Source organism: Sorex araneus, chromosome 2, assembly GCF_027595985.1.
Source record: "Sorex araneus isolate mSorAra2 chromosome 2, mSorAra2.pri, whole genome shotgun sequence".
In the NCBI taxonomy this organism is placed as follows: Eukaryota; Metazoa; Chordata; class Mammalia; order Eulipotyphla; family Soricidae; genus Sorex; species Sorex araneus.
In genome coordinates this window covers 2,144,045-2,171,728 of record NC_073303.1, presented here as the reverse complement: position 1 = coordinate 2,171,728, position 27,684 = coordinate 2,144,045, and the positions used below count along the sequence as shown (strand labels likewise).

Here is a 27,684-nt window from a genome sequence, read left to right as displayed (position 1 = left end):
CCAAGTGTGACCCCAAAACCAACCCAGAGTGAAAGCGAGAGGACAGGGCCAGTCACCCCAACCACGTCTCCTCCTGAGCGCGAGGGCGAGCTCCCCTCAGCCCGCCCAGGAAAGGGGTGCATTTCCTTCTCACCGGTTTCCCGGTCCCACTCTTCCAGTGCTGAATTGGTTTTTTCTCATCCCCAGGAGCATTTTCTTGGGCTGCCCGTCCCGTGGCAGGAAGCGCTGTCTAGAGACTGACCCAGTGGGCACCCCAGTCTCTCCCAGCCAGGCACACTTCTGCTTTCTCCTTTTCTTTCTTTCTTTTTTTTTTTTTGGAGGGGCCACATCCAGCCATGCTTGGGGTTACTCCTGGCTCTGCACTCAGAAATTACTCTTGGTGGTGCTCAGGGGGCTGTAACGGGTGCCGGGGATCAAACCTGGGTCAGCCGCATGCAAGGCAGACGCCCTCCCCACTGGCTCTAGCCCTCAGATTTCCCCACTGGGCTCTAGCCCTCAGATTTCTGCTTCCTGGGCTGTGAGAAACTGACCCTATCAAAAAAATATAAAGCCCCTCCCCCCAAAAAATAAATCTAGGTGCTTGTATGTAATTGGCAAATCACACACATGTACACACACACACACACACACACACACAAGGTATTCACTTTTTTGATGTTTCTGCATGATGTGATATCCCGATTCTTGGACCCACAAGGATAAGCGCCCAAGTCACAACATCCTTTTTGTCTCCTGGATGGTCAGTCCCTTCCGGGCAGGAGCAGGCTGAAACTTAATCATGAGCAGCTTTGTAAGGGTCTGTCTCACCACAATGCAATAAAAAAATTAAAAAGCAAAACAAAACACTACATGATTCGCTGAAGAAACATGCAGGAAGTAAGTAAGCACATGAAAATATGCTCATTATTCCCAATCACTGAGAAATGTAAAAAATAAGCCACACACTCCACTTCCACAGCAGTGGCTTCCATGATAAAAGACAGACCCCGCAAGCCTCATTAACATCCAGCCCCACTGTAGAATGACACATATTTTTCTTGTGGTGAGGACTCTCAAGATTTATTCCCTTAGCAACTTTCAAATATGTACTGCTATAATGTTACACACGTCAGTGATGCCGCCATAAAAATGTCAATTAAAAACGAAAATTGTGGGGGCTGGAGTGATAGCACAGCGGGGAGGGCATTTGCCTTGCACGAGGCCGACCTGGGTTTGAGTCCCTGCATCCCATATGATCCCCTGAGCACTGCCAGGGTTAATTCCTGAGTGCAAAACCAGGAGTAATCCCTGTGCATCACCGGGTGTGACCCAAAAAGAAAAAAAAAAGCATGAAAATTGTAAAAGATGAAAAAAACCCCACGAGACTCAAGTGCTGCAAGGGTTTCCCACTCCGCCCGGCCAAGGACCAGCAGGTCTGGATCCCTTTGTTTCTTTCCCGGCGACGCACAGGGGCGACTCCTGGCCCTGCACTCAGGAATGACTCCTGACAGTGCTCGGGGGACCCTATGGGATGCTGGGGATTGAACCCAGGTCGGCCGTGTGCGAGGCAGACGCCCTCCCCGCTGTGCTATGGCTCTGGCCGATTGTTTCTCTGACGTTCCGTGTCTGTGAGGCACGTGCCGGGGCTCACGGAAGGGCCCGCGTGGCCCGTGTGTGCAGTCAGGCGGGGCAGAGGCCGACGTGGGCACGAAGCCCTGAGCTGAGTTGGTCGGGGCGGGTGCAGCCCTCATGTGCTCACCAGGAGGTTTGCTCCTGCCACAGTGCTCACCTCTATCTGCAGGGCTCATCTGGGGTCACCTGCTCTGACCTGCCTCACTCACACTCCTGGCTGCCATGTGCCAGCGTTCACATACCCTGTCCCTGCGCTGGGGCTCCAGACAGCAGAGCTGCTTGCAGGAGGTGCTCGTGCATGTGGCCACCCCGGGAATCGAACTCATGGCCCCGGCCTCGTTGCTGAGCCATTGTGCCCTGGGCCCCAGAGGGAGACAGCTCTCGGTCAATCCAGTACTCACCCGGGAGGGAAGAGCAGCTCCTGACAGTGCTCCTGCACCTTACACTGTAAATGCTCGAACTCAGGAGTCCCGGTCCAGTTCCTGGGTGGACTCAAGTCTGTTGTCTATGCAGAGTCACTTAGAAGGAACAGGAATGAAGGGAGAATGAGGGAACACCTCGGCGGGCTGGTACACTGAATTTGCCGTCTGTTGTTGGCCAACGACTTTGTAGCACTGTCACAGTGTCCACTTGACTCATTGTTCATCGATTTGCTCGAGCGGGCACCAGTAATGTCTCCATTGTGAGACTTTCTGTTACTGTTTTTGGCATATCTGAATACGCCACGGGGAGCTTGCCAGGCTCTGTCTTGCGAGCGGGATACTCTTTGGTAGCTTGCCGGGCTCTCCGAAAGGGAGGGAGGAATCGAACCCAGGTTGGCCGAGTGCAAGGCAAATGCCCTACCCGCTGTGCTATCGCTCCAGTTCAGTGACTTTGTAGGTATGAAAAAAAGCATTGTCTCCAAAATTGACGTTAATGTTTATTTTGAGTCCCTGTTGGGTTTGGTAGAAGCCCATCACTCAGTCTTACTTGGTGTACGTTATTATTTTCCTTCTCTCTTTCTCTTTTTCTCTCTTTCTCTCTCTTTCTCTCTCTCTTTCTCTTTCTTCCTTCCTTTCTTTCTCTCTCTCTCTCCCTTTCTTTCTTTCTTTCTTTCTTTCTTTCTTTCTTTCTTTCTTTCTTTCTTTCTTTCTTTCTTTCTTTCTTTCTTTCTTTCTTTCTTTCTTTCTTTCTCTCCTTCCTTCCTTCCTTCCCTTCCTTCCTTCCTTCCTTCCTTCCTTCCTTCCTTCCTTCCTTCCTTCCTTCCTTCCTTCCTTCCTTCCTTCCTTCTTTCTTTCTTTCTTTCTTTCTTTCTTTCTTTCTTTCTTTCTTTCTTTCTTTCTTTCTTTCTTTTCTTTCTTCCTTTTTGGGTCACACCCGGCGATGCACAGGGCTTACTCCTGGCTTTGCACTCAGGAATTACCCCTATGGGATGCTGGGAATCGAACCTGAGTCGGCCGCGTGCAAGGCAAACGCCCTCCCCGCAGTGCTGTCACCCCAGCCCCCTCTTTCTTTCTTTTTAATTGAATCTCTGTGAATTACAAAGTCACTGGGTTGTTCACGGGTGAGTCTCAGGTGTTTCAATGCCAGTCCCTCCACCAGTGACCCCAGGGCCCTCCCGCGCTTTACCCCCCTCCCAGCACTCTCTTCTCCAGAGTGACCACGCCCCTCCCGGGGTCGTGCTGCCCTGCCCGCTGACCGCCACCCGAACCCCCACGGGGGCTCACTTCCTTCGTGTTGCCCCGGGGCATTTGCTGTCCCGCTGTGTCTTTATATCCCCCGTGTGAGGGAGATCGGGCTGTGCTGTCCCCTCTGTCGAACCCCTGCACCGCCGTACTTTCCAGATCTGTCCAGGTGGCACGCTGTATGTGAGCCTTTGCCCTTAGACCCCGACACTCCCTGTAGGGCTTCTTCATCCGGCCGCCTGTTCTCGGGCGCTCGGGTGGTTCCAGATTTTGGCTGTTGTGGACGGTGCAGCATTGAGCACAGGGACGCGGGTGGCTTCTCTGCACTGAGTGTTTAGTCCCTTGGAGACTATTCCAAGGAGTGGGATTGCTGCGTCAACATGGAAGCTGAAGCTCTAGTTTCTCGAGGAATGCCCGTGTTGTTTCCCCCGAGCCGGGCCCGTCAGCATCTCACCAGCGTGCGCGCGGCACCTTCCGCTCGCTGCCTCGCGCCAACCTGGCTGCTCTTGTTCTTCTTTTTTTCGCCTTTTTTTTCATTTTATTTATTTCTTTATTTTAGGGGACAGGTCATGTGAATAAATACTCTTTAATTTTGTTTTTAATTAAGACACCGTGATTCACAAAGTTGTCCATGGCAGAGCCGTTTCAGGCGTCCGCTGTTGCAACACCAGCTCTATCACCAGTGACCCCACGGCGGGCCGTGTCCCAGCCTGCCCCCTTGGCAGGCAGAAAACAAATTTATTTCATATTGCTTGCTCCAGAACGTAGAGAAATGACAAAATGGAATTATCCGAAGATAAATCAACAAAAGTCAATTTGTAATGGTTCATTGCTATTTGATTTTTAACCTATGTAAATAAAAAAATTCAAGTTATCTAATATAGTATACTGCCTACCTCATTTACATGACTAAGGTTCTTTTTTCTTTTGGGGTCACACCTGGCTATGCTCAGGGGTTACTCCTGGCTCTGCACTCAGGAATCACTCCTGGCGGTGCTCAGGGGACCACATGGGATGCTGGGAATCGAACCCGGGTCGGCCGCGTGGAAGGCAAACGCCCTCCCCTCTGTGCTATTGCTCCAGCCCCTACATGACTAAGTTTTAAAAAATATTATCTTTATTTTGGGGGGATGGGTCACACGCGGCGATGCTCAGGGGTTACTCTTGGCTCTGCATTCCGGAATTACTCCCGGTGGTGCTCGGGGGACCACATAGGATGCTGAACCATCACTCTGGCTTCCTACAGGACTAAGTTTTCAACTCTGGCATCTGAAACAAACTGCATTAAATTTTATTTTGTAGTTGGGTGTTACTGCGGTAATCGTCATATCTTCCCTGTCATAAATGAGGCTTTTGTTTTCTTTTGCCCCCCCTGGCATATAGCAAATTAGTTTCATATGACTTGGTCCAACAAACTTGGAAGAATGTCAAATAGAATTATTAGAAAATGAATCAGTATGGGGCTAGAGCAATAGCACAGTGGGTAGGGCGTTTGAATTGCACACAGCTGACCTGGGTTCAATTCCCAGCATCCCATCCCTGAGTGCAGAGCCAGGATCACTGGGGGTGATGAAGAAAGAAAGAAAGAAGGAAAGAAAGAAAGAAAGAAAGAAAGAAAGAAAGAAAGAAAGAAAGAAAGAAAGAAAGAGAGAGAGAGAGAAAGAGAGAAAGGAAGAGAGAAAGAGAAAGGAAGAGAGAAAGAGAAAGGAAGAGAGAAAGAAAGAAGATGAATCAGTAAAAGTCAATTTGTGATGATTAATTGCTCTGTGTCTTAAGCGCTTCTTCATCGAGTCGTTGGACAATTACATGCGATCTACGCCACTAGTGAAGCCTACTCAGCGCTGCGTGCCAGGAAGCTTCTCTCGCCTCGCTCAAAGGAGCTCTTTGGACGCTTCTTGCAAAACTGGTTTCAGGGCTGTGAATTCGCTGAGCTGTCGCCTGCCCGTGGAGCTCTGTTTAGTTCCTTCCCATCTGAATGATGAGTTGGCTGGCCGGGGGATTCCTGGCGAGCTGCTCGTTGCCTTGGGCTTTGTCCTGTATCTTTCGTGTTCCCTGCTCTCGGAGTCGCATCTGATAGATCTGCCGGACATCTCTCGCGTTTTCCTGTGTTTGTATCTTCCTCGTTGGGTCTTGCTGCTTTCGGTGTTCTGCCTCTGTCTTTAGACTGTCATTTTGAGGGTAGCGTGTCTTGCAGTTTTCCTAATTGGGTCTGTTTCCACTGGGACCCTTCGGGCCTCTGGATCTCGGAGCCTGTAATCCTCAACTCTGGGAAATTCTTTATTTTAATTAATTTATTTATTTTTGGCTTTTTGGGTCACACCTGGTGATGCTCAGGGGTTACTCCTGGCTCTGCACCCAGGAATTGCTCCTGACAATGTTAGGGGACCCTATGGGACGCCGGTTTGCTACGTGCAGGGCACACGCCCTCCCCGCTAGACTATCGTTCTGACCCCTACTCTGGGGATTTCTTACAGACAGTTTCTTCATCACGGTTGCCTTCCTGTTCTTCAGGGACTCCAATGATTTTTCTGTTGTTCCTCTTGAACCCATCCCATAGTTCTCCGTGTGCTGTTCATTGCTTTTCAGACTGTTTCTCACCTTCTGCTGCTTCCTGTTTCCTGATTCCTCCTTCCTGGAGCTCCTTCATTTTTTGTTTTGTTTATTTGGGTCACACCCGGCGATGCACAGGGGTTACTCCTGGCTCATGCACTCAGGAATTACTCCTAGCAGTGCTCGGGGGACCCTGTGGGATGCTGGGGATCGAACCTGGGTTGGCTGCATGCAAGGTAAACGCCCTCCCCGCTGTGCTATCGCTCCAGCCCCCAGCTCCTTGATCTTTTGCTGTTTTACTGTTTCAGAACTTCTCTTGACTTCCAATCCCCTACCGTGTTCTTCGTTTGTGACTGGGGCCATTTTCCATTTCGACGTGGCCATGCACTGGTTCCTCTGAGCTCATCGACCACCCTCACCGCGGTGTCACTTGCAGCACCGTCTGCGGTCGCTGGGGTTGTTCCTGGCTTCAGTCGGGTGTTCCCGCTCCTTGAGCGTGGTGGGTCTCTGCATGGCTCCCCGTTGGTTTGCTCCTGCTCTTGCCGTGCCGGGGTGAGTTTCTGCAACAGTTGCCCTCCCTGTGAAGGTGGTGAGCGACCAGCTAGCGGCTGCTCTCTCTCCTCTGCCGTCCTGTCCTCGCAGGGTGGCAGGAAGTAGAACCTTCTCGGGAGCGGTGACTCGCCCTCCCTTGCTGCAGGTTGGCTGTGGGGGCTGCCGGGGACCCCCGGGAAGGCTGGGCTTCGGCCCAGTGCCGTGAGCCAGCTGTGAGCCTCCCCGGTGGGGGGAGGGGCGGGCAGAAGGGCCGCTCTTGCTCTTTTCGATGAGTGCCACCCTCTGTGGTGTGGGCGCCACCCTCTGCCGCGTGGGGCGCTATCTTGTTTTGATTTGCATTTCCCTGATGATTCATGAGGCCCTTGGCTATTTGTTTTCCTTTTTTGAGGAAGTTTCTGTTCATCTCTTCTCCCCAGTTTTTTTTTTAATTGATTTTTATTTTATAAGGTGGTTCACAATATTTGATGACAGTTAATATTCACACACCAATCCCACCACCATGACACCTTTCCACCACCAAATTTGGGATGTTTCCATCCCAAACCCCAATCCTTGTCCCAAGGCACAACCGAAATAATATATTTTGTATCATCTTTTATGGAAAACTGCTGAAAATGCTACAAAAAAGTATCCCTAGAGGTGACAGTGTGAAGATTGCTCTATTTTGGCAGGGGCCATTAAATTCTTTTTTTGTTTGTTTTTGTTTTTGGGTCACACCCGGCGATACACAGGGGTTACTCCTGGCTCTTCACTCAGGAATTACCCCTGGCGGTGCTCAGGGGACCATATGGGATGCTGGGATTAGAACCCGGGTCGGCCGCATGCAAGGCAAACACCCTCCCCGCTGTGCTATCGCTCCAGCCCCATGGGGCCATTAAATTCTTTAGGATATCACTAACATGTTAAAGGTTGAGTGACGTGAGCCTTCATATATATACGTGAAATTGTATATATGAGTGCATATATATATATATATGTATGTATTTCCCTGTGGGATTTGTTGCCTGCCATTGAGCCCCACAGGTGTGGTGTGGCTTACGGGGAACAGGTAGGGGGTGTCTTCTGATGTGCCCAGGAATATGGGTACTCGTATGTGAGGATCAGCTCGAGCGTGTGGGAGGCGGCTTTGAGTGTGGTGGCGGTTGGGTTCTGGAGGTTTTCGGCTGTGGGGCTGGGTCCCTTGGGACGGGGAGGGCTCTCACCGGCCCCCCTCTGGGCGCCTTTCGTGGAACGGCCTGTGCAGAGTCCGGTGGCCTGGCTGTGGCAGGCTTCATGGTATGTTCCCTCCGGGAGAGAGAGCCGTGTGATCTGGACGGTGGCTGAGGAGATTATCTCCCGCCAGCAGGAGGAGGTTTACGGGCATGACCCCCGGGTTGCCGGAGACTGGGGGAAACGGGCAGAGGGTCTCCGCTCCTGGTCCCGTTGAGCCCAGAGTCCGAGGTCACAAAGTTCCGCATCACCTGGGTTTTGTCGGACTTCACTCCTGCGTGAGGCTCGGCCCGAGCGTGTGCGGAGCGGCCCTGAGCATGGCGGCTGGGTCCCTGGGGGTCTCCCCAGTGTTTGGTGGGGTTGGACAATTTCTTTTTCCTTGTAAAGTTTTGTCAGTGCTTTGTATATCTTGGCTATGACCCCTTTATCAGAGATCGGTGGGCGGTCATTTCTCCCAGTCCCCGGCCTGTCTTTGTATTCTGGTCGTCACTTCTTCTGAGGTACAGAAGCTCCTTAGTTTTATCTTTGCTCCCAAGGGCTTGGCCAGTGGTGTTGCCTCCACAAAGATGCTTCTGGCTTCCATATTCTGGAGAGTTCTGCTGTCTGTGTAGCTTATGGATTCAGGTCTGTTATCAAGGTCTTTGATTCATCTTGCTTTTACTTTTTTTTTAAAAAAAGCTTTATTTGTTTATTTAATTTTTGCTTTTTGGGTCACACGTGGTGATGCACAGGAGTTACCCCTGGCTCTGCACTCAAGAATTACTCCTTGCAGTGCTTGGAGGACCATGTGGAATGCCGGGGATCGAACCCAGGTTGACCGCATGCAAGGCAAACACCCTACCCACTGTGCTATCACTCCGGCCCCTTGATTTTACTTTTGTACATGGTGTTAGAGAAAACTCTGAGATTTTTGGGTTTTTTTTTTTTTTTTTTTGCATGAGACCGACGGGTTTCCAGTCTGTTGTTGTCGAAGAGGCTTTTCTCACTCACTTTGGATGTTTTGCTCCTTTATTGAAGATCAGCTGTCCGTATGTCCGAGGCTCTATGGTGTATATCATTCTTGGTGCGCTCGGGAGAGCACTGGGGTTGAGTCAAGGTCGTGTACACGCTACGGCACGGACCCCACTGTGCCCTCCCTGCGCCTGCCCGGGTCCCCCAGTCCCGTCACCCCTATGGTGAGGCTTAGGCTGCCATGCTCCCCTGTGCTTAGTTAAGCGTCCGGGATTGGCACCGCAGGGTGTGTGGGTTTGGGGAGAACAGGCCACACGCGGGGTGCTCTGGCCTTACTCCTGGCTCTGTGCTCCGGGATCCCTCCTGGTGACATGTGCGGTGCTGGGGCTGCAGCTCCGGGCCAGCCCCTCTGCAGCCCCCCCCTTCTCCGGCTGCCCCTTGGGGTCCCGAATGCCTCATTAAGCTTTTCCACTCAGGAGCCTCTTTCACGGGAGAATTTTTTTCCCCCCTTTTTGGGCCACAGTCCGCAGTGCTCAGGGGTTAGTCCTGGCTCTGCGCTCAGGAATTGCTCCTTGCAGTGCTCGAGGGACCATATGGGGTACTGGGATGGAACAGAATCAGCTGTGTGCGAGGCAAACACCCTCCCTGCCGTCCTGTCCTTATCGCTCCGGCCCCCCACCTGGGAGATCGTGTGACTGGGTGGACAGGGACATTAGAGCGGCATGCCAACCAAACATGTGCTGGACACAATCGTCAGTAAGTTTATTTCAGAGCAATTTTTTTTTCAACGCTCCCTTGGTACCGGGCCCCGGCGTGCCAGGGGCCTTGTGCCCGCCTCTCCGTGAATCCGCGCTGAGGGAGCAGCTTGGTCTCCCCGTGGGGTGGGCGGCAGCCTCCAGCACTTGGCGGCGGGCGGGCCCGGCAGATGGAGAGGGGGCGCGCGGGTCTGTGTGAGAGTGGCACTCTCCCGCCCCCGGGGAAACTGGGGCTGGCACCTTCTCCGCAGCGCCGCCCTGCCTCGCGCTGCTCCGTGCCACCTCCAGCCCCCGCAGTCCCGAGGCGGGTCCCCGCAGCGGCCCCCCTGGCTGCCCCGAGGCTCCTGTCAGGGGCCCGTGTCTCGGAGCGGGGCCTTTGCCGGGGCTCACGGCTGCCTCTGCCAGCCCCGTGCAGACCTCTCGAGCTCTCCGGAGGGGCCCCTGATGTGCCCGCGGTGTGCCAGGGCCAGGGCCAGGGCTGCTGGCCTCCGGGCCTGGACACGCGTCCTGCCCTTCCCCGCTCGGGCGTGTCGCGCCGGCAGGGGAGCGGACGGGGTTGGGTTTTCTCCTTCCCAGATTCTGAGAGGAAACCATCCACTCCGGAAATAGATTATTTTTCTTTTTTGGGTCACACCCAGCGATGCTCAGGGGTTACTCCCGGCTCTGCACTCAGGAATTACTCCTGGCAGTGCTCGGGGGGCCCTGTGGGGTGCCAGGATTGAACCTGGGCCGACCGTGAGCAAGGCAGATGCCCTCCCCGCTGTGCCGTCGCTCCAGCCCCTCTGGAAATAGATTTTACCTGGAGACTCCAGTCTTGATTATCAGCGAGGAGGCTTTCAGCTGAAGGACTTTTATATTTTTGATTTTGGGGCCACATGTGGTGGCGCTCAGGGTTCCCTCCTGGGCCTATGACTCCCGGTGGGGCTTAGGGGACCCCGCGTGATGCCAGGAACAGACCCCCGGTGGGCGGGGCCGGGAAAGGGCTTGAACTTAGCATTTCACATCCGCAGTTCCATCTGTGCCTGTTCAGCCGCAGGCGGCCAGGGGCTGGCCCAGGAGTGAGCTGCATGTTCATTGCGACATCCTTGCCTGGCTGCCGCCCCGTCAGCTCTTCGGGGCAGCCGTGTGGGCACCGGGACTGGGGTCTCTGCAGTGACGGGCGGTTATGCAGCCGCAAGGGGCAGCCCTGTGGCTGAGTGAGAGTACAGCGGGGAGGGCACTTGCCTGGCATACGGTGCCCCCATCTGCCCCCGCACTGCGAGGGGTGATCCTGAGTGCAGAGCCAGGAGCAGTCCCTGAGCACTGCCAGGTGTGGCCCCAAACCCCTTCACCAAAAAAGAGAAAAAGAAGAAGGTGGCGGGGGAGGGATCTCCCATGGGTGACAAACAGAGAGGCTGCGGCCCTTGTGCTAAGTGACATGTCGGAGAACGACCACACTGTTTTACGAACCAAAGGATCCAGCCCAGAGGGCACCAGAGGTGCTGGGGACAGGGCAGAGGGTGGTCAGGAAGGGAGCAGACGGCGGGAGGCTGGCACTTCCTGTTACCCGACCGGGCACGTGACCTGGGCTGGTGACACTCAGACCAGATCTGGGCGTTTCTCTTTCCGGGGCGGGTTCGAAGCCGATGTTCTGTATCAGTGCGGTCACTCCGGGCTACTCCAAGGCGAGTGTCCGACTTTACCTGCAGCCCATCCTGAGGGCTCGGTAAGGAACAGGAGCACTGGAGGGGCGCGTCTCAGTGTGGCCTGTGACCTCGGGGGTGGGGGGCGGAAAAGCTTTTCAGGGCGTCCACATGGTCCAGATCATTTGCTCCCGTGCAAGAAGGGCCAGAGGGCCTGAACGCAACAGAGAGGGCAGCAGTGTGACCCCGAGCCAGCACAGAAGCAGCACCACGTCCCCAGACCCCCGAGGCTCAGCCACGGTCCGGCTCTGGCCGGTTTCTGTCGGGGGTCGAGCAGGTGCCGGGATGTGCAGTGGGGTGGACTGACCGCTCAGCCCGCAGCTACAGGCCAGTGGCGGCGCCCGAGAGAGTTTCAGGTCGGTCGCGGCAGTTAATTTTCCCATCCCCCCAGGCAGGCGGGAAAATCCTCCTCTTCCCACCGTGCACGTGGATGGAGCCAGGTTTGTTTTTTTTTTCTGTTGTTTTTAACCAGAATAACATATTTTTATTTATTTATTTATTTATTGGGGGGTTTTGGGTCACACCCGGCGATGCACAGGGGTTATTCCTGTCTCATGCACTCAGGAATTACTCCTGGCGGTACTCGGGGGACCATATGGGATGCTGGGAATCGAACCCGGGTTGGCCGCATGCAAGGCAAATGCCCTCCCCACTGTGCTTTCGCTCCAGCCCCTTCATACATCTTTTAACGCTCTCAAGTTTCAATTAATACAGTATATACATGCTTTGCGTTTTAAAACTTCAGAAGTTTTATTTTTGTACTACAAGGTAAAAATTGTCGTTGTAGTTGAGGTGCCAGTGGTGTCAGTGTGACGCTAAGTTCACATGCTCGCCGCCCCACCCCACCGTGCTGGGACCCTCCGCAGAGCGGGGACTCAGAGCGACAACCCACAGCTGTGTGATGGACACGGACCCCCGGGGCGGCTGGTCCTGCAGCGAGAGCAGCAGACACGGGCCCCATGAGCGAGACGGCCTTTCGCGGTCCCGGGGCGTGTGTGGGCTCCGGGTGTGACTCAGGGGAAGAGCCTCCCCCGAGTTCCCTCACCAGAACACAGGACAGAGAAATGCCAGCCAGAGGCACAAGGTCGGGGCCAGACCCTGTCCCTTCTCTGGCTCCTCAGAGGGTCCCCCAGGCACCCCCAGGGTCATTCCTGGTCGCAGAGCCTGAAACAGTCCCTGGGCCCCACTGGGCATCTCCCGCCACCCCAGTATATATAGGGAAATAATCCTGAGGGCTGCCAGGCGTGGCGAGAGGCCGGTGCAGAGGAAGGAGCGAGGGCTGGGGGGGTGGGGGGTGGCGAGGCCTCGTTTCCCCGCAGGGGGAGTCTGGCGCATCTCCTGCCTGCACTCGCCCTCTCCACTCTCTTCGCCCCTCCTGACCGCTTTCCCCGTGCCAGGCTGTAAAGTGGCAGACACAGAGGGTGGCACATGGTCCTGGAATCTACTCTCCCTTCCCGGCTGCCCGCAGGTCACAGGGCGGGGCGGGGGCTGGGGGCACGGCGGGGGGGGCACCCTGGCGGTGAGGGGACAGCAGAACCCTGGGCTGCACTGGACAGTGTCACGGGGACAGAACCAGCATTCCTAGGGGAAGCGACCAGAGGTGAAGGGGCGCAGGGGGGCGGGAAGGGGCGGGCTATGGGCAGTGAGCCAGCGGGGTGGGAGGGGCGTGGGGGCACAGGCCGGGGAACCATCCGTCTGTGGCAGCCCTGGGAGAGGCTGTGTCAGGGCCTCGCCCGGCCAGAAAGGCTCTGGGTCCATCCCGGCCTGGGCGGGGTCCGAGCCGAGGCTCCTCGGAGGGCTGAGTGCGGAGGCAGCAGTGTTGCCCGTTTCTCAGCCCCTTGGTGTGCGGTCAGCGAGGCGAACTCTCCACGTGCCCGTGGGGGAGGGGAAGGGCAGAGCCAGCGGGGGCCGTGCGGGACGTGCCAAGCTGTGCAGTGCGCTCCGGGGGTCTCCCGACTACACCGACAGCATTCTGGAGCAGACCACTCTCAGGAGCGGGGCCCGCCTACCCCTCCCCAAGCACGCGGTCACTCTGCTGGGGGTGACCCCAGGCCAGGAGTGCCCGTGTGCTGACACACCCTCCCCTAGATGTTGGGGGGACCCCGCCCTGTTGTTCTCTGGCCTGAGTAGGGGCGGGCAGGAGGCTGGCTGGGCCCCGGGAAATGGCCCCCAGCTCAACTTAGGGGAGTCCGCCTGGGAGTGGGGGGTCTTGCGCCACAGGGTCCGAGGGGTCCCCGAGACAGGTGGCCCACTGGGGTCGCCGAGCCAGCACCCCGCCACGCCCAGGGCCAGAGAGAGAAGAAAGTTGGGATTCCTGGGTGCGGGGGCTCCTTCCCAGGCCCACTGCGACTAGCGTGACTGCGGCGCGGGGGGCACGGGAAGGGGGAGGGGAGCCCCCAGAACAGACACCGAGCCCCGGTGCCCGGCGGTGAGGGCAGGATGGCGGCTCCAGTGTCCGGGTTCTCTCCCGCTGGTGGCGTCTCACACCAGGTCACAGAACCTGCAAGGTGGGGCTGAGGACGGGGGTCTCAGGGCTGGGCAGGGTGCCGGTCATCTCTGCCTGGACGCTGAGAGACCCCCCTCTGCTTGTCCATCATGGGGCGATGCGGAGACGCGGCTGCTTGGCGGTTCACCCCGCCGCCCGCCTTGGGAGCTTCCGGGGGTTTGTCGGGAGTCACCCGACCGAGTGCCGCGTTGTCCGTGTTCACGGTTTCTAGTTGGGGGCTCGGAGCAGCAGAGCCGTGGGGAGGGCGCTCAGCTGACCCAGGCCCCCCAAACTCCTGTGGCTCCCCGAGCCTGCCACGAGTGCCCTGAGCACCACTGCGTGTGACCCCAAAACCAAAATTCCTAATCGATCCATCCCTGACCGCAAACACCCAAACACCCATCCCGTCCCTGTCACGCGCGGCGAGGAGGTCCCCCGCGGGGAGGGCGCCGGGTGAGAGGGCAGGGGTCTTCCGGGAGCATGTCCCAGGGCACGCGGGAGAGGTTCGCGCCTTCCCGTGCGGGGTGCAGAGGCAGGACCGGGAGAAAGAGCCGCTTCTATGCCCGGCCAGGCCTTCCAGAGGCGCCCCCGACTCGCTGGGGCAGAGGAGAGGGGGGGACGCAGGGGCTCGGCCCCAGAAGGGCTAATTACAGTGCTGCGCCCTCGCTAATGACAGAGCCGGCCCTTGCAGGGCTGCTCTGGAGCGGGCGCCCTCCTGGAACCCGGCTCTCGTTACTCTGTGACTCGCCTCGGCCCCTGGTCTGGGGATCTGAGTGTCGCTTCCTGCGTGGAAACTGCCCCGATTTCCAGCCCCTGCGAGTGAGCGAGACCCGCCTCCACCGCGTCCTGCCGCTGCCGCCGCTGCCACCCGCGCTGGCACTGGTCTCCCCAGGCCCCCGAGGGCCTTAGAGGCCCGAGCATGTTTGTTCCTGTTTGCCCACCAGGTGCCCTGCACGGAGTAGGTGCGGGTGAGCCTTTGTGGGAGTGAATGGTGAGTAGTTGGGGCAGTGACACTTGGGAAAAGACAAGATTCCAAAACCACGGAAGACAGAATCATAATATTCAAAATCCCACACCTTCACCCCCAGCACATGCACACACACACACACACATAACACACCACATACACACACACACTCTCTCTCACACACACACCACCACATACACACACACACACACACTCTCTCTCACACACACACACACACTCACACACATACACACACATACACACACTCACACACACACACCACACCACATACACACACACACACTCACACACATACACACACATACACACACACACCACATACACACACACACTCTCTCTCACACACACACACTCACAGTCACACACATACACACACTCACAGACACACACTCACACACACACATACACACACTCACACACACTCACACACACACTCTCACACACACACTCACACACACACACTCACACACACACACACTCATGGCTGCCATACATCTGAAGAAACGAACCCGGTGAATTCTCAGTCGGAAAAAATCCCCTCAGGACACACCTGCAGCGAGGGACTCTAAAGACTGGGTTCTGTGAGGTGTGTAGGATTGAAGACGGCAGAGACATCGGGGCATCACCCAAGGGGGGGTCACAGCAGAAGCTGATCTCGGGGGGACGCTTCTTGCTTTGAAGGCCACTTTCTGAGGGCCAGGAGAGCTCAGGGTTAAGGCATTTGCCTCACGTGCCGCCGACCCTGGGTCAGTCCTGGGCACTGGGAGTGGCCCCTGAGCACTGCTGGGTGTGGCCCCCCCAAAACAGAAAAGGTCACTTCTGTCGGGCCGGAGGAGGCTGAAAGACGCTGTGTTTGTGGAGCCCGGAAGCCTCCTTCCCTCCTCCATCCCCCACGTGGCCTTAATTTAAGAACCCCCGAGATGCAACCAGGAATGAGGCCTATGACCTTAGAACTCTGACCCCAGGCTCCAGCTTAGCCTTGGACGCTGTGCCCACCCAGAGGACTGTCCTAGGGGCGCATCGGGAAGGACGAGAGCAGCAGAATACGGAGAACAGCCCTCCCCCCTCCTCCCCTCCCCCGTCACCCCTCTCCCCTGCGCACCCCCGCCCTCACCCCATCTCCGTAATGTGCTCGCTGTGCCCAAGTTTGCGTTTCAAGGTTACTCGGCCAGGTCACTGACACCGCCCCAGGGCACCTGCCTGGCTGGCCCACCTGGCCGCCACTGCTGGCACCGCGCGGAGGAAGCTCTCGTGGTGTGGACGTGGGCCTGGCGACGGGCTGGCCGGCTGGCGGCCTGGCAGCAGCCACACTCTCGTTCACAGTCACCGATGATGCGTCTGACGGGGCGAAGGCACCGCCAAGGACAGGCCCAAGCCCTGGCAGCGGGCCCAGAGCTCAGGACCTTCAGAACCAGCATCGGAACTGGCGCCGCCCTCAGACCGAGCCTCAGAAGCTTCGCAGCAGCTCCGCAGGACGGCACCTGTCACTTCCTCTGAAGTCCAGGGACTCCAGCCGAGGTCGCCGTCTGCTGACCCGGGCCTGCTGGTCCTCAGGCCTCAGCTGTCCAGGCTTCCTGGCCTGCCGCCTCTCCGCGGAGGGGCCCTTGGGCGAATGCCTGACTCCCCCCTGCGCAGAGCCGGCGGCAGCCCCACCCCCGCCCCGTTTTAGTATTTCAGGGTAGAAACAAGTCGAAGTGAAAATTAAATGCTGTCAGAGTTAAGTTTCCCTCATCCTGACTCGTGTCGCTACCAGGCAAGTCATAGCCCCCGTGTTCTGGGTTACCCCTGCCCTGGGCGCCGTGTCTCGCCCCGCTAATGACGTTCACTCTTCCCGCAGTGAGCCACGCGCGCCACCACCGACAAAGAACGAGCCGGACTCCGGCAGGGCGTTTGCTGGACCCCACCCTTCAGCGCAGTGGCCTGCAGGCCACCTCAAGGCTGGGGTTCCAGTCCGAACTCTGCCTGGTACGAGTCCCAGTAAACGAAGAGCATTTGGGCTCATATTTTGGCAGATTCCTTCGTAGCCAGACTCTATCTCTTTCTTGGGGGAGGCGTGGGCAGGGGGAGGGGGGCATATCTGGCGGTGTTCAGGGCTTACTCCTGAGGCAGGAATCACTCTGCTGGACTCGGGGGACCACGTGGGGTGCTGGGGCTTGAACGCCTGTCAGCCGCATGCAAGGCAACACCTGACCCACTAGATGATGGTTCGGGCCCCAGCTCCAGCCGTTCTTAAGTACAGAGGATTTCGTTAACTTTTTCAAGAACAGGCATCATGTTCTGATCTTCTGATGCTGCTCTGGGGAAGCTTACACAAGGTGCCCATTCCAGGACACAATGCTTCCCCTCAACTTGTTTCCTGTGAGGCTGAGAAAATGGAAACAATGTCTATCCTAGAATGGATCCTTTACTATGTATCCATTCAAGGAGAAAGTCCAGCCCTATTTACTATGTATCCATTCAAAGAGAAAGTCCAGCCCTATTTACTATGTATCCATTCAAGGAGAAAGTCTGGCATGTGGAGGGGGAGAGATACTCTGTATTCCAACGCACACAGCGAAATTCCCTGGGGAAGAGACCCACTTCAACACCTTAGTGTGAAAAGAAGAAGGCGAGTTAGTGTAGTGGAAGGTGAAGGCAAGAGGGAAGGAGCACTGTGGGCCCGAGGACAGCGTGGAATGTGTGAGGTGGGAGCCAACTCGCAGTGGGCACGGGGGCTTGTGCATGAGGATCCATGCCACGTGCGGGCAGCCCAGCAGGAAAGCGGCTGCTTCAAGGCCTCTGAAACGCCCGAGTCATCACCCGCCTTAAGCTGGGTGTGACTGCTTCCGGTGTAGTTTTCTCCCCAGAGTGAATTCATTCATTGGAACCTTTGCTACCCCTCCCCCCTGCCCAGGGCAGATGTGGTGTGTTCTGGGAGTCCCTGCAGCTGCTCAGGGGGAGCTCAGGAGGGGAGAGGCGGAGACAGAGAAGAGGCAGTGTCAGGACACAAACATTTATGTGACTTTAGTCATTACAACAGTAGCTCAGGAATATCTCAAAGGTTACATCGATGTCAGTGTTACAAAAGGAGAAAAGAAAAGAGCACCAGAGAACCAGGCACACCCAGGACATGCTTCTTCCCTTCCAAGCGAAGCTCTCTCCAGTGACCCCCCACCCCCAGATCCTTCTCAGCTGTCCCTAACCTGCCGGGCCTCAGGCCTCCTCCTCGCCCTCCTCCTCCTCGAACTCGCCCTGCTCGTCGGCCGTGGCGTCCTGGTACTGCTGGTACTCGGACACCAGGTCGTTCATGTTGCTCTCGGCCTCGGTGAACTCCATCTCGTCCATGCCCTCGCCCGTGTACCAGTGCAGGAAGGCCTTGCGGCGGAACATGGCCGTGAACTGCTCCGAGATGCGCTTGAACAGCTCCTGGATGGCCGTGCTGTTGCCGATGAACGTGGCCGACATCTTGAGCCCCCGCGGCGGGATGTCGCACACGGCCGTCTTCACGTTGTTGGGGATCCACTCCACGAAGTAGCTGCTGTTCTTGTTCTGCACGTTCAGCATCTGCTCGTCCACCTCCTTCATGGACATGCGGCCGCGGAAGATGGCGGCCACCGTCAGGTAGCGGCCGTGGCGCGGGTCGCACGCGGCCATCATGTTCTTGGAGTCAAACATCTGCTGGGTGAGCTCGGGCACGGTCAGGGCGCGGTACTGCTGGCTGCCCCGGCTGGTCAGGGGCGCGAAGCCGGGCATGAAGAAGTGCAGGCGCGGGAAGGGCACCATGTTCACGGCCAGCTTGCGCAGGTCGGCGTTGAGCTGGCCGGGGAAGCGCAGGCAGGTGGTCACGCCGCTCATGGTGGCCGACACCAGGTGGTTGAGGTCGCCGTAGGTGGGCGTGGTGAGCTTGAGGGTTCGGAAGCAGATGTCGTACAGCGCCTCGTTGTCGATGCAGTAGGTCTCGTCCGTGTTCTCCACCAGCTGGTGCACAGACAGGGTGGCGTTGTAGGGCTCCACCACCGTGTCCGACACCTTGGGCGAGGGCATGACGCTGAAGGTGTTCATGATGCGGTCGGGGTACTCCTCGCGGATCTTGCTGATGAGCAGGGTGCCCATGCCCGAGCCCGTGCCCCCACCCAGCGAGTGGGTCAGCTGGAAGCCCTGCAGGCAGTCGCAGCTCTCCGACTCCTTCCTCACGACGTCCAGGACCGAGTCCACCAGCTCCGCGCCCTCTGTGTAGTGGCCCTTGGCCCAGTTGTTGCCGGCGCCGCTCTGGCCTGCCAGGGGGAGGGAACGCCATCAATCGTGATGCTTGGATTAAATTCCTCCTTAGCAAAAACCTTTAATATAGGTCAGTGAGTAAGTGTTCAGATCAGATTATTTTCAGCAAAATGGCCAGATGTTAAAATCTTTGGTCATGGGTATAATTACAAACAAGGAAGGCCGGGGTTCTACCTGGCTATTAGAAGCTGAAGGGCAAGTTGGCATTTTAGCTCATACATTAACAGGTAACTGGAAGTGTTTCCTGCTTGCCCTGGGCCGGCCACTCCCTGCCACCCAAGATGTCCTCCAGATACCCCTGCCTTTGCCCTGCCACTCACCAAACACGAAGTTGTCGGGCCTGAAGATCTGGCCGAATGGTCCCGACCTGACCGAGTCCATGGTGCCGGGCTCCAGGTCCACCAGGATGGCCCGGGGCACATACTTGTTCCCTGCGGGGACAGAGCTGGGTGAGAGTGGCTAGAGGAGAGGGTTGGCCCGGCTCTCAGCAAACAAAGGACACACAATCACAATCGCACAATCGCGCTGAGAGCTGGGGCGGCGCCCACTGCAGTGGGTGGGATTCCGTATTCTCCAGCCCACCCTCCCAGGGAACCTCACTCCTGGCCCGCTGGGGGTGGGGTGGGGCGGGGATGCAGTTACCAGTGGCCTCATTGTAGTACACATTGATCCGCTCCAGCTGCAGATCGCTGTCTCCATGGTAACTGCCGGTGGGGTCGATGCCGTGCTCGTCACTGATGACCTCCCAGAACTGAGACACAGAAAGAGGCTGCGGTCTCCACGCGGGAACCCGGGAGAAGTGGAGGGGTGGGGCCGGGGCACCGCCCCCCTCCCCTGGACCCCGGCTCAGGTCCGGCAGCCTCCCGGGCGCCCAGGCTCCTTAGGGGCTCGAGAGTGGTGGGCCTGGGGCTGGCGGCGAGCTTGCAGTTTACGCGTGAAAGTCGAAATTGGGCGTTTCCGGGGACAACAGCTGCGGGGGGCGGGAGGCGGCGGGCGGCGGGGAGGGCGGAGAGGCGGGTCCCGTCCCGGGCGCGGGCGCCAGTGCTCGGGGTCACAGCTGGGGGCGCCGGCGGCCCGGGAGGGGGCGCGAGGGTGGTCTCGATGCCAAGCACGTCCCGGACAATTGCGCGCCGCGCCTCCCCTCCCCTCCCCCCGCGGCTCGGGCGGGAATTCGGATGAGTAATTTCCACCCCCGGGCCCCTCCCGCGCCCGCGGGGCGCCCGGCGGAAGAGGAGCGCGTGGAAGGGGCAGAGGCAACGAAAGGGGGAGCCAGCCCCGCGCCCCCCGCCCCGCGCCCCCGCCGGGACCCCCGCCGAGACCCCCGCCGGGCCGCACAAAGCGGCCGCGAGGGCCGGGCGCGGGACCCCCACCGGCGCCCCCCGCGCACCTTGGCGCCGATCTGGTTGCCGCACTGGCCCGCCTGGATGTGCACGATCTCACGCATGGTGCCGGCTCGGGGGGTCCGTGTTCCCTTGCACGCGCCGCGAGGAGCCGGGGAGCAGCTGGGCAGCGGGAGGGGAGCGGCCGGCCGCGGGCGCGCCTTTATAGGCGGGGGGCGGGGCGAGCGCAGGACCCGCCCCGCCCCGCCCCGCTGACGTAATGCCCGGGCGCGCGGCCAATCGGCGAGGGCCGCCGGGGCGGGGCGCCGAGCGGGGTCCCGGGGGCGCGCCGGCGGCGAGCGCATTGTCTGCGCGGGGACCGCGGCCCGGGAGCGGCCGGCAGGTGCGCGGCCCGCGGGCTCCCCTCGCCCCCCGCTCCCCGCGCCCCGGACCTCACACCGCGCCCTCCTGGGGGACTCGGGAGGGGCCCGGCGCCCCCGGGGGAGCCCCGGCCGTGAGGGTGCTGGGTCTGAGCGCGGGGACCCCGAGTCCCCAGGCCTGGGGTGCAGCCCTCACCTAGCAGGGAGACAGCTGCGCCCTTCACCCCTGCAGCACGGGGGGCTGGGCGACCTCGCCCCCCACCACCTAAAGACCCCCACCAACTATAGACCCCCCACTTCTTCCAGACCCCCACCTCCTGCGGACCCCCACCTCTTCCAGACCTGCCCCTGCTCCTAGTCAACCTCAAGTCTTCATCCTCCTCCCCCACCCCACTGCTTTTGTTGCTTGGGAGTGGATGGGGTGGGTGTGGCCCTGCAGGCGGTGTAGACGCCTGCGGTGAGGACGGGTGGGCCGGGGGCGGGGCTGCGGAGGAACAAAGGGCTCCGGAATCTTGGGGTTCGCGTGTGCGTGCTCCCCAGCTGAGCGCTGCCGCAGTCCCGGCGCGCCCCTTCCCCGGCGCTATTGTATGGATGAGCTTCCGAGCGCATCGCTCGCCCCGACTTCACGGCCGGGGTGTGGGGAGCAGGGAGTCAGGGCCCCCGGCCCCCCAGGCTGGGGCTGTGTACCCCTTCCCGTCTTCGCGGGGCCAGGGGACAGGTGGGAGAGCAGCGAGGCCGGCACCTGGGGGGCGTGCCCCCCATCTGGGACCTCGGGGGATGTGACAGAGCCCCTTGTCATCTGCGCAGAGGTTCCGGTGGGCGGCGGCGCGAGCCCCTCCCAGCGAGCTGGTCGCCCCCTCCCCTCGCGGAGGGCTGGAAGGGGGCTCGCACTGGCGCACAAAGAGAACAAAAGCTCCGCCGCCCAGCGCCCACTGCGGCAGGCCGCGCAAGGGTCCCTGCCAGTGCGGAGCTGACCCCCGTGGGTCGCGGACTCCCACCCGCGCAGAGAGGGCGGCCGCAACCCTCAAGGACTCTCAAGGTCGCGGCCGGTTGGCTGGAGTTCTGCCGTCCTGCTCCGGAGCCGCGACGTCGCCCTGGAGTGTCAGCACTGCAGACCCGCGGGGGCCACCCCGGGTGCCGTCCAGACCCCGCGCAGTGGCCGCCTCTGAGTTGGGCTTCGGATCCCCGAGTGCCCAGGCGGAAATGTTCACTCCCCGGTGGGTGCATGATGCACGCTTTCCTCCCCCTGGCTGCAGGGAGGCGGGGAGTCGCCTGCGCTGGCCGGGGTCCTGCGGGTCTCGCGCCCCGCTGCCTGCGGGGGCTTCTCTCTGGCCCTTCCCCGCGCACCCCCGCCCCTCAGGACAGGGTGCCGCACACCTTGATTCTTCATCAGGCGTGGAGAGGCTGGCGGTGCCGCAGCCATGCCTGCAGACGCCCTCGGTTTCTTCTCTTTCCCGTGTCCTTTAGGTGGCCGCCCAGGGCGGGGAGCCAGGGTCCCACAGTGCCACACTGGACCCACCTGGGAGCGCAGGACCGCCCCGGCAGGGTTCCTTTTGTCTGACACACTCGCAGCTCCTGTGCGCGAGGTCACTGCATGTATGCCGCGCACGGAGCTTAGGACAACACGCTTCATCGTGGCTTATGTGCTCTGAGCTCGCCACGGCCATTCCTAGCGATGATGCCTGCCCCGAGTCCGTGTGGAAACGCCCCAGCTTGGAATCGGGCTCATGGCTCGCTCCACGGCGGCTGAGGGGAGCGAGATCGCCCTTTAGAGGTCACGCGTGCACAAGCCCTCCCTGTTTCCAGGCCGTTTCAAATGGCAAATCTCATGTTTTGCGCTTCCCCGTCGCCCATGGACGGGTGTTTCATTGACGGGAGCGTGGAGAGGAGGCGGCCGCTGCCAGCTCTCTCCCGGTAAATGCGGCAGCGCTGCGCACACAGGGCCAGCCCGGGCGGGCGTCTGAATCCTAAGACGTGTCGCCTTCCCCGTCTTCCCCACCGCCCGCCCGCACTTCCCACTTCGGATGCAGCCCCGCCGGAGAGCCGCCGTGCCCGGCAGTTTCCTGGGCAACCGCCACTTGGCCGGTGAATGGGGAAGGGCTGAAAGGAGCCGGATCCGTCCTCCTCCCTCCGCTTTCTCTCCGCGCTCTCCAGGGGCAGCGCTGGGAAGGACCAACCCCTGCATTGCTGCGGACCAGGCGGCCGCCTGGGGGAGTGGGGCGGGGAAGGGGCTCAGCGTGGGGGAGGGGCGCTCCTGGTCCCAGGGGCCCCCCCATCCCTGGGAAGCCGGAGCGGGCCATTCATCAAAGGCTGCCCGGGTGGCTGCGGCGGCTGGACCCTTTGTCCTTTCCAAGTCAGGGGGCTCCCCACAGCGGCCAGCACAGGTGACCCACGGGCTGGCAGCGACAGAGAAAACTCCAGGCGCCAGTGCCCGCTGCGTCCCGCCCCCTCCCGCCCCCAAACCGCTGCCCTCCGCGGGGCTGTTCCCGGGTGGAGTTGGGGTGAAAGATGGCCGCGGTGCAGGCTGGCCGAGCGCCGTGGGCTTTGTCATGCGGAGGGCAGGAGGGGAGCCCCAGCTCCCCGGCTCGGCTCTCCGGGGAAGGTTCCGGAGCGGCCGGGGGCAGGGCGGGCGCCCGCTGCAGACAGCGGCTCTGTGCGCGCAGGTGAGCGGGGTCTGCGGGCCCGCGGCGGGTGGCTGGAGGAACAGCGTCCTCGCCAACGGGCGCCTGCGGGACCCCGAGCTCGGCATCGCCTGCGCCAGGGGCGGCAGCCCAGGACTCAGGCGCCACGGAGCTGCTGGCCGCGATGGCCCCGTTACTGCCGGCCCCAGCGGCGTCCCCACAGTGCTCTTTCTGCTGCCTGCCCCACACCTGCGCCTGCCATCCATGACATTTACATGTGCGCGGCGTAGAGAAGTACACACGGATTATACACACAGAGGAACACGCCCTTCGCCTGTTTTGTTTTGTTTTTTCCTAGAGGGTGGGCCACACCTGGCGTTGCTCAGGGCTTCGACCCGGCTCTGTGCTAAGGGATCCTGAGAGTGTGTGGGGGACGGTCTGGAGTGCCAGGGACTGAACCCCGTCCTTTGTGTGCAGGGCATATGCCTCACTCACTGAACCGTCTCTCCAGTCCCACTGAAAACAAAATGACTTTTGTGGCGCCGGGTTTCGAACCCAGGACCCAACACCTACAAGGCCACGAAGGGCCCCATCACGTCCCTGACCCCACTCTTTGCTCCTTAGCGTGGTGGTTCTAAGCCTGGTGGTTCAGTTCGTCCTTGGTTTGTTTTAAAGGAAAACCCCAAGCTGGAGCAGCTCCTGAGGGATTCCCACAGCCTTCCCCCGAATCTAATCGCAGTGTTATTTATTTCTCCTGGGTTCTGGGCCACACCCGGGTGTTCAGAGCCCCCTGCAGGCTCAGGGGTCACTCCTGGCGGCTCTGGGTGCTACCGCCCCAGCCCCGGGAAGGGGAATTTCAAACCAGTCCATCTGGACTTCCCAGAACAGCACCAGGAGTTAATCTGCCGGGTAATTAACTTTTCTGCCATGAGAGTCCCCCTGTCCTCAGCAGGAGTTGTTTAAGGAGGTGGCTCCAGCCACGTGCACTGGTCACTGTTGTACTTTCTGTGCCTGAGCCTGCTGGTCTGATGCTCACTTGTCGTTTGCCTTCCTAGAAGGACGAGGCTGGAAGGGGCGATCCCGCTGTGGGCCTGAGAAGCCGCCAAAGGTAAGGAGACGTTTGCTCCCGGCTCGCCGAGGGTGGCTTCTGGCTTCTGAATTGAAGGCTGGCAGCAGGGTGGGGGGGGATGTGGGGGGCCTCTCGGCTGGGGTGCAGCTTGGCCTGGGGTGTTCTTGGTCCTCAGAGGCGTGGTCTGCACACGTCCCGTCTGGACCCTCTTGCCTGATCCTTTTCCTCCCCAGAAGGCGTGTCTGGCCTTTCCGCTTGTTGGAAGAAGAAAAACCGTTTCCAGTCGAAAGCCACTGTGATGTGATACCGTTGAAATTAGTTGTTGCGGGAGTTGAGACAGCGGGGTTCGGGTCGGCCGTGTGAAGGAGCCGTGCCCGTGACCCCCGAGTGCCCGCCTCACCCCTCCCCGATGCCGTCAAAGCCCAGAGGCTGCTCATCAGAATGCTGTCCTGCTGTCCGTGTGTCCAGCCTTGCCCTCCCCCCCCCCCCCGCCACTGAGCTCAGCACAGAACCCTCCGGTTCCGTCCCAGCTGAACTCGAAACTGCACCTTCTTGGGACAAACCCCGGACCCGCTGTGTCTGCCTCCGTCCCTTCCTCCGTCCCTCGCTCCTGGGTGCCCGGGCTCCTTCTGGATCTTGGCTTTTCTGTGAACGGACAGAGGTGTGCCAATACCTTTGCGAGTGATGGGTTTTGTGCCGGGGGACGGGGAGATGCCGGGCAGTGGGGCTGTGGGCCGGTGTCTCTGTGCTTTTTCCTGTTGAGCTGAGCCAGAGGAGACCCCTCCCCCAACAGTGAGCAAGGGTCCCGTCTCAAGGTCCCCACAGCACCTGGTGTCTGTTGTCTGCTACAGCCAGTACCTGGCTTCCTTTCAGGCCCATTTTCCTGATAACAAGTGGGGCCTTGCCCTCCCCCCTTTTTTTTTTAGCTTTTTGTTTTTGGGGTCACACCCAGCGATGCTCAGAGGATACTCCTGGCTCTGCACTCAGGAATGACTCCTGTAGGTGCTCGGGGGACCCTATGGGATGCTGGGAATCAAACTAGGGTTGGCGCGGGCAAGGCAAACGCCCTCCCCACTGTACCATCTCTCCAGCCCCTCTTTCCTATTTTTTGATGGGGCTTTTTGTTTCATTGCTGCTGAGACGTGAGTAGAGTACTTTATGTATCTTATGTGTTTGTGTGTGTGTGTGTGTGTGTGTGTGTACTTACATATATAAAACATGATGGATGGTGGGCAAATGTTTCCTCCAATTTAGTAGGGTGTCTTTATTTTATTTTTGGCTCAGCACTTACTCCTGGCTTTGCACCTAGGGGTCATGCCTGGCAGGTTCCCCTGGGTGCCGGGATGGAAGCGGGGTGGGTCTCCTGTCCAAGACAAACAACCTGCTTGCTGCTCCTGCAGGCCCTAGGGTGTCTTTATTTGAGCGTCATTTGTTTTACATTGCAGAAAGCTTTTTGTTTGACATAGTCCTATTTACTTATTTGGGGTGTGTGTGTGTGTGTGTGTGTGTGTGTGTGTGTGTGTGTGTGTGTGTGTTTTCTTAGCCAATGGCGATGGCCTTGATCCATTGATGGTATCTTTGAAGTCAGTATTCATCCAAGGGCTCTGCCTTTGAAGCCAGACTGCTGACCGTTTCGCCCTGCCCTGCCTGCTCTACCTGCCACAAAGGCCCATTCCCGCAAAAGTCTACAGTGAAATGATCCGAACCTTCTACGTGATGAAGATAAGGAGCTAGGTGAAATGCCGGAAGTTTAGATCCGTGGAGCTTTTTTTTCTTTTTTTCTTTTTGGGTCATATCCAGCGATGCACAGGGGTTACTCCTGGCAGTGCTTGGGGGACCATATGGGATGCTGGGGATCGAATCCAGGTCGGCCTCCTGCAAGGCAAATGCCCTACCCTCTGTGCTATCACTTCAGCCCCTGTGGGACTTTTTTTCTGTTGTCGTGCTGGGGGCTGTGTGTGTCTGGGATGGTCTCTGGATCTTCAACCTAGGGGCATTTATTCCACCCCCCCAGCTCTCTCCCCTCCCAGCCTCCTGTTTTAAAAAAGGAACTTTTCTTTGCAGTGTTACAGGTGAGTGTTACATCTGCTTACAGTTTGCAGCGTTTCTGTGGTGTGATTCACGCGGCCCGGGATTCTCCCAGCTCAAGTGTAGTGAAAGGGTAGTAGGACAGTAGGAAGGCCAGCACCGGGATACGGAATATAATTTTCGCAAAAGAACTGCCTTGGAGTCTGCGCATGCCTGAACCCTTTCCAGGTGTGTGTGTGTGTGTGTGTGTGTGTGTGTGTGTGTGTATGTTCATGTGTGCATGTGCGGGTGCGCCATAGGTGTGAATGTTTGTCATGCACATATGCTGTTGTTACAAATGTCTGTGCAGCTTTTATTGATTGTTTTATTGAGAAAGGAAAGAAATCAAATTAAGATGTTAAAGAGTGCGATATTATTTAAAATAGTGTTTGAAGCCACTTTTGTCTAAAATTACCTTTTGCACATGGTTGTTCATCCTGGACTATTGGTTTTTCTTTTTTCTTTTTTATTTTTTTTTGTCTCACCTGGCGATGTGCAGGGCTGACTCCTGGCTCTGGGGTCACTCCTGGCGGGCTCAGGGGACGGCATGGGGTACAGGGGATCGAACCTGAGTCAGGCGCGTGTGTAAGGCAAGCACCCTCCACATTGTCCTGTTTCTGTAGACCCTTGATCTCTGTTTTAATTACAAAGCCCTACTGGCATAGTTTTCGTAAATATTTTCAAAATATCAGGCTAGTGAAAATTCAATCTCTGTCTCTTTACTTTGGCACGTGCTTCTTCACTATTTTTCAAGCAATCGCTAGAATTTGCTTGTGAGTCAAGTGTCCCGCATTATTTTATTTACTGTACCTTTTCTTTTTGCTTTTTGGGTCACACCTGGCGATACACAGGGTTATTCCTGGCTCTGCACTCAGGAATTACTCCTGGCGGTGCTCAGGGGACCATATGGGATGCTGGGAATCGAACCTGGGTTGGCCGTGTGCAAGGCAAACGCCCTCCCCGCTGTGCTATCACTCCAGCCCCTATTTACTGTACCTTAAGGAGAGTTTATCACCTTATGTCTTTGTGAGGTAGCTTGGGTTTTACACTGGGCATATAGATTTTAGACTGTCAAAAATCACCATACACAAGATAAATACATTTTGTAAAAAAAAAAAATCACCATAAATGACTTGAAAATCAAAGTTGATTAAAAAAAAAAACCAACAACCAAAAAAACCCAAAATAACCCTTAGGAGATTGTTTTGAGTGGCTGCCCCTACTAGAAGATTTCTACAGCCAGAAGGGGCTGACTGGAGGCTCTAAGGAAAAGAAGTTTCTAGGGGAGAAGGCTCAGGGGCTGGAGCACAGGCTTCATACGTGGGAGCACTGAGTTCCGCCTCGAGCACTGTACTGGGAGTACAGTCAGGCTGGGCACCTGACTGTGCTCCCATCAGAAGGAGATACGAGGCCCGAGAGGTGGCCCCCCGAGCGCCTCCAGGAGTGACCCCTGAACACGGGGCTGGCCTAAGCTCTGAGCATCTGCAGATGTGGCCCAAAGAGGACAAAGATATTTACAGCCAC

The 27,684-nt window shown here is 58.4% G+C and overlaps 1 protein-coding gene and 1 long non-coding RNA gene across 2 annotated transcripts; one reads left to right on the top strand and one right to left on the bottom strand.

Annotated features, from left to right (window-relative positions):
• Window positions 1–17,425: 17,425 nt before the first annotated feature.
• Window positions 17,426–20,248, bottom strand: LOC101537945 (tubulin beta-2B chain). Its single transcript, XM_055126012.1, has 4 exons — window positions 20,092–20,248; window positions 19,347–19,455; window positions 19,025–19,135; window positions 17,426–18,700 (listed from the first exon to the last, which is right to left on the bottom strand). The coding sequence occupies exons 1-4, from the start codon at window positions 20,146–20,148 to the stop codon at window positions 17,640–17,642; spliced, it is 1,338 nt and encodes a 445-aa protein (XP_054981987.1). The 5' UTR covers window positions 20,149–20,248; the 3' UTR covers window positions 17,426–17,639.
• Window positions 20,249–22,921: 2,673 nt separating this feature from the next.
• LOC129402285 (uncharacterized) lies at window positions 22,922–26,930 on the top strand. The gene is made up of 3 exons (XR_008628618.1): window positions 22,922–23,066; window positions 24,080–24,132; window positions 24,327–26,930. It is a non-coding gene; the product is annotated as an uncharacterized LOC129402285 (long non-coding RNA).
• The last annotated feature ends 754 nt before the right edge of the window (window positions 26,931–27,684 follow it).

Excerpts from the sequence above, each read along its gene's own strand:
- LOC101537945 (XM_055126012.1), bottom strand. The coding sequence starts at position 20,148 with ATGCGTGAGATCGTGCACATCCAGGCGGGCCAGTGCGGCAACCAGATC. Across the intron at positions 19,456-20,091 it reads GCAACCAGATCGGCGCCAAG|TTCTGGGAGGTCATCAGTGA; the intron begins GTGCGCGGGGGG and ends TCTGTGTCTCAG. Across the intron at positions 19,136-19,346 it reads GTACTACAATGAGGCCACTG|GGAACAAGTATGTGCCCCGG; the intron begins GTAACTGCATCC and ends CTGTCCCCGCAG.